Source organism: Morone saxatilis, unplaced genomic scaffold (assembly GCF_004916995.1).
Source record: "Morone saxatilis isolate NCDOM2014 unplaced genomic scaffold, NCSU_SB_2.0 Contig12, whole genome shotgun sequence".
Lineage (NCBI taxonomy): Eukaryota > Metazoa > Chordata > Actinopteri > Moronidae > Morone > Morone saxatilis.
Window position 1 is genome coordinate 21139507 of NW_023339674.1, and position 5779 is coordinate 21145285.

General features: G+C 44.0%; 1 protein-coding gene across 1 annotated transcript in view; it reads right to left on the reverse strand.

Moving 5' to 3' along the window:
- pdgfra (platelet-derived growth factor receptor, alpha polypeptide) overlaps window positions 1-5779 on the reverse strand; it is an 18149-nt gene extending 12370 nt beyond the window's left edge. Inside the window, exons 1-6 of the mRNA XM_035653107.1 lie at window positions 5594-5779; window positions 3278-3353; window positions 2907-3197; window positions 2175-2435; window positions 1575-1714; window positions 509-671 (exon numbers count right to left, since the gene is read on the reverse strand). Coding sequence (XP_035509000.1) covers window positions 509-671; window positions 1575-1714; window positions 2175-2435; window positions 2907-3197; window positions 3278-3335 — 913 coding nt within the window. The 5' untranslated portion in view covers window positions 3336-3353; window positions 5594-5779. The remainder of the gene's footprint in view (window positions 1-508; window positions 672-1574; window positions 1715-2174; window positions 2436-2906; window positions 3198-3277; window positions 3354-5593) is intronic.

Consider the following 5779-nt stretch of genomic DNA (forward strand, 5'->3'; position numbering starts at 1 on the left):
GGTTCCATGTCAGTTTCGTTTTGTAGGTGTACAGCCCGATCAATAAAAAGTTTTCCCCAAAACACATTTTAAAGCGAGACTGAAAAATTAAACTGTATACAAGTAACGTCATCATATTTAAGATTCTGATTATTTTAGACTTTTTAAGACCCCGTGGACACCCTGAGAGGGACAGCGGAGCAGGGCGAGGATTGAGACAGGGGGGTTGAGGTGAAGTGAAGGCCTGACACACATCTGCTGAAGCCATCCCATAAAACACAGCAGCTGATGTTGAAAGCAGAGGTGAAGCTTTACAGTCGAATGGTAGAAAATGACTTCCACACACCACTCAAAGCACCTTGTGCACATATGTGAAACCATGACAGTTTTAACTGAATGATGATGAGAATATTAAATTTGGATTAAGAGGGTATAAATCAGTGGTGTGAGCACTCACTCACATTATTACACTTCTGCAGAAACTCATTAAAGGAATCCAGAAAACACTTCTGAGCTGACAAAGACTTACCGAAGACGGTGACAGCCGCGCTGTTGACTTTGACCTCTCTGCTGATTTCGTGGGTAATGGAGCACTCGTAGATGCCGCTGTCCTGAGAGGTGGCTTGTGGGATACTGAGAGTGTAGATGACCCGGTCAGGATAGGTCTGTTTCATCTGAACTGCATCCACAGCCTATAAGAACAGAAGCACAGGGCTTGAGATCCTACTCACCGGAATAAAACAGAATCTCGGTAATAAGATATTTGTTTTTTTTAACTGTCAGTGTTTTTCACTTTTTACAGGTACAATGTATAAGAATCAGTGTCGCGCTGCTGAAGGCTAATGGTTAAAACACTAAGGCCACAGGAGATAAATCAGGATCACAGAGCTTTTTAAAAGCCTGTAATTGCAACTGAGACCAAAACCAGGAGTCAAGACTCCTGTGTTCCTACCCTCACCGTCTCTGGAAAAGGGCTTATAGGAATCCCATGCAGAAAAGGAGACAACGTGCTGTATAGATTAAGAATCTGAAAATAAATATAAACAAACATAAATTGCACATGAAACTCTTTTGGACCCATGCAGGGAACACTTCAAAAGCATTAAATGTTTAGTTGGCTGTCATGTGCAGATGGCATCTGTCACCTACAAGTCTCAAGGTCACTGGGGTCAAAGGATTTACTATCCTTTTTTTTCTTCTTCTTCTTTTGAACCGCCTGCTCCCCTCGAGCCATTTGTCCTGAACTTAACTTTCCTGTCACTTTTGCATGGGGTTAACTGCAGCAGGAGCTGTTTGGCTGACGTCCTCATAATGAAGACACAACATTCAGTCGCTGCTTTCCTAACACATACTTTGCAACCACTAAGGGCCGTCCTCAGAGCTATATTCCACTTCCACCGCTGCTACGTTTAGGTCCAAAACCATTATTCGCTAATTTAAGGCTCAGTGCTTCTGGGTAGGAAATGACATGGAAATATGACATAGGGTTGAAGGAAATAGGACAGGAAGGCTGAGAAGTTAAAGCTTATTATGGGTGAAGCCATAGCGGAGGACAAAACTGAAATTTCACAGAAAGGAAAAGGGGTGCATCTTGCCTGCTTTTTGGGATGGAGCCACTGCTGCTGAAACACCAGTCCAGTGGGAGCGACGCAGGTGATGTTAAAAGGCTGCCCTGCTCGCACCGCCTCTTCGCTGGCTCTTACTTCCACGTCAAAGTCCTGCATCTCCACAGGGTCTAGAGGGACCACCAGAGAGCAGATATCAGCGCCATCATCTCACAGGTCCAGAGATAGCGACAACTTGATTACCATGAGCTCATTTATCACCGAGTGGTGGCTCAGTAGGTCGTCATTAGTCTCTCACACACACACACAGAGTGAAAACAGGCGTGTTAAGTCATCTCCCCCCTGTGATAATGACATAATGTCATGACTCTCATGCAGTGAGATCACCCTGCAGCACTCTCATGGTAAACAGACTTGGGGAGTGTTTCCAGCTGTGCAGTTTTCAAATCAGTTTAGTGCTTTTTGAGAAAAACATGGAAAATAATAACTTGACTCATTTCTTAAAGAGAATACATATCAATCACATGAGGTGATGATCCAGATACACTCAGTGATCTTTTTCATTTAAAACACCATCGGAATCTGAGAAAACACTGCATGGTGACTATATGCACATTCGTCTTGACTTACGCTCAGTCTCCACAGTGTAGATGACACTTTTGAATGTCTGGCCGTTCACAACTGTTTCACACTGGTACTGCCCAGGCAACAGGCTTCCAAAGAAGCCCATCTTGTTGTCGTAGAAAACAGGCATCTCCTCTCCACTGGGGACACTCCTCAGGGTGACGGGAGAGTGGGGGTCCGACACGCGACAGGAGATGGGGACTCCGGCTGTGTCCATAGGGACTAACATGTTGTCGAGCTCCTCGGGGACAAACGGAGCCTGGGCATCTGTAGGGGCGCAAAGAAAGGAATGAGGTCACAGCTTGTAAGGATTAAAAAGCATTATTGTGACTCATTGTGCTTCATTTCATAATTACTATATACTCTACATGCATTCAATGTGAGACTAGGTAACTTTTGAAACAAGAATAACTAAAAACTAAAAAAGATTTATAAATAAAAAACAGTATTCTTCACCCTTGTTGATTTGAATACACTCAGGTTTATGGTGGCTAATGTTAGCTCCTATTGGCTAACTTTAGATAATGCTGTGTAGTACTCTCTGCAATATAATGCAATATAATGTACACAGTGTACATTATATTGCAGAGTTACTCCTCTGATTCTGTGATTCTCTACTTGTGTTACTGTAGCATTAACTATTATTATCCCACTGTGCAAAGGTTACATAGTCTCTCTTTTAACTTCCACACACAGTACATCCATGACTGTTGCCACTTTGGGAAAAAACAATGTTACCTGGGACAAACACATATATTCCCGCCTCACTGTCGTCCTCCGGGTCGTCCTCCGGGTCGTCCTCCAGGGTTTGATAGGTGCACATGTAATAGCCGGTGTTTTCTACGGTGGCGTTGTGAATGAAGAGCGTCGCCGTGAGGTACCCGTGGTGAACTAAGGTGTTTTTCGGCAGGGGTTCAAGCCAAGTTACGTTTCTTTTGCCGGTGCAGTTTATGTTGAACGCGGAGCTGGGCTGCAGGATGAACTCTCCTTCATTAGACACGATGGTCGGTGGCGACAGTCCGGAGGTAACTGAAAGGTCGTTTTTAAGAACATTAGAGGCAGTGTGGAAAAACAACAACATCAATGTATGCACACTGCTCCATATTTACCTGAAACCAGCACCACCAAGATGCCCCCAAAGACGACACAAGTCTTCACCCCATCCATGGCTATGGATGTCAAGGCCTGTGGAGACAGAAAGGCGAGTTATTTAGTCAACAAGTAAAGCAAATGTTTGGGTTTGTGTCCCTCCCTGATAAGATATCATACCACTGTCTCTGCATTAAATCCAATTTGATAGCATAACTATTGGAACAATTGCCTAAATCGATTGCTTATTGACTTCTAAATGAATTTCAGACCCAGTCACAGTGCAGTTATTGGCTCCAACAATCCCACAAAGATTTATACATATAGATATTAACCTCAGTACCGTCGATATTATGTATCTGAAATGTATCACAGGATTACATGAACCGCGAGGGGATGATTAGGATGAGTGGACTGTGCACAGGATGGAGGGGACAGACGGGGGCCCCTGTCAGCATGAGGACTGTCGGTAGAGGGCGACACAGTCCACCTTTTGAGAGCACTAAACCTTTTTGGATCTCATTATCTCCAGTTTGCCCACTCGGCTTTCTAAAGTTTTTTCTTTTCGTCTGATTGAAGAAAATGTCTGGCTTTTCATTCCTTTGACTGAAAGGTGACATTTCCGAACACACGCCTCAACAAATACACATTAATGGTTCTTTTCTTGTTCAATGCGACCATATTTCAAGCAAAACGTCTAAAGGACCCTGGTTAAGACATTCTTAGGCATAGACTTCTCACAACTCATCACACAGTCAGGAGGCTCTCCAGCGGACATTCCCCTGTTGTCTGTCTTCCATTATCTGTCTGTCTGTCTGTCTGTCTGATGCTGGTCCGGGCTTTTCATCAAGGGCCACACAGTTTGAGAGGCGCTCACTCAAAGCAAACGCCTGAAAACATTTCCATAAATCATAGCTGTTCTCCCTAAAATCACCTCATCTCAATTTCAGGAGCGATTTAACTGTAAACCCTTTTTTAATTTGACCTCTAACTGTTTTGTTTTTTCTGTTTCTACCAATTCACTGTGAACTCAATATCTTCCGCGGACAGTGTCCCCAAACAATAAAACGTTTGGCCCCTGCATAGCTTCCTGCGGCTGTGCGCTCTGGCTCATTCGAAACGGACTAAATTATCCATGGGCAACCTGGGTTTGTTTAACTCTATAATTAGTGGGCCCACTCCGCACAAAAGTACATATTCGTGTGGGAATCAGCTGACAAAACGCCTAATCTCTTTTGACGTGTTTTTGCACACGCCTTGTCTCATACAATTTCAATAAGGGATTTTTTTTTTTTTTTTTGCCTTGGCTTGGCGAGGATCCTCCAGCCACTGACTGCGCGTAAAACAAAGTGGGCCTGGAGTGGCAGTCAGACTGCTAGCATGTCCTCCTGCTCTGCTTTTATTTCCCCGCTCCCAGCAAGGGACTCAACAACTGTGGCAGATGAGCAATGCACCGCTCTACAGGGCTGGATACATTTGAGCAACAGCTGATAAGGCCCTCCACGGATGGTGATACGGTTCAGCTCCGTGCAAAGGATTTTGAAAAAGAGAATCTAAAAGCGACAATTGCGCAATAAGCACGAACGCACTTTTTTTGCAAAGTTTTTAATCTTTTATGTCTAAATGTTTGAGCAGTTTTTAACACAAGCGGTATTCCTATGCAAGATCCCTTTGTGACACAGCAGGGTAGAGGTGGTTAATGAAGAATGCGTCCTGGCTCCAAAACACACTTCTTTCCCCCTCTTTGAATCCATTCAGCTGCAGCTCTGAAGGACTCATTCCAGTGCCCCCAGTGCCGATTTTCCATTTTTAATTCCTCACATTCCACGACCAAACGAGAAAACAATGTGATGTACAATTTCCAATGTGTTTCCCATTAAATGCCAGGCAGCATCCCACAATGGTGCCTTCAGTCTTCGAGGTGACACCTCCAGCTGTGAGGCCGAAACCGAGCGCTTTTATCCAGCGGAGTCAGCGACATCTCCCTGCTCGGCGTCCAGCGGTGAGGCCATATGGTGCACGGGGAACTGAAATCTAATCTAAAAATATATGCAATGCATTGCCTGATGCAGAAGTTGCATACATCTTGCATGGTAGCAGAGCTTTTCTCTTTTTAGAGAATAAAACTTCTCAAGAAACTTTTCCATAACAGGAGGATGATCAAATAATTGGATAAACTAATTAAGTCTGCAATTAAAGTCCTATTAGACCTATATATGATTCTATCTTAGATTCCCCACGCTTTGTTCTATAAAAAAAAAACTACCCAAACTTTCTAAAAGGCTAAGAAAAAATCGTTTCAATCATCTTTTGGATTCCAACAACCTTTCAATTACCTTTTAGTAATCCCCTCTTTATATTCCTTTCGTGTAAGTATATCCACAGTGAATTGGTCGCTCCAAAAGGCGCAGTAAGGGTCCTTTGCAGCGGCTGTAATCCTCAGAGATCCTGCGCTGTGAGAGCATATGTGCGACCCTCCGTCCGCATCCGCGACCGTCCTCTCAAATGCGCTCCAGCTAAGC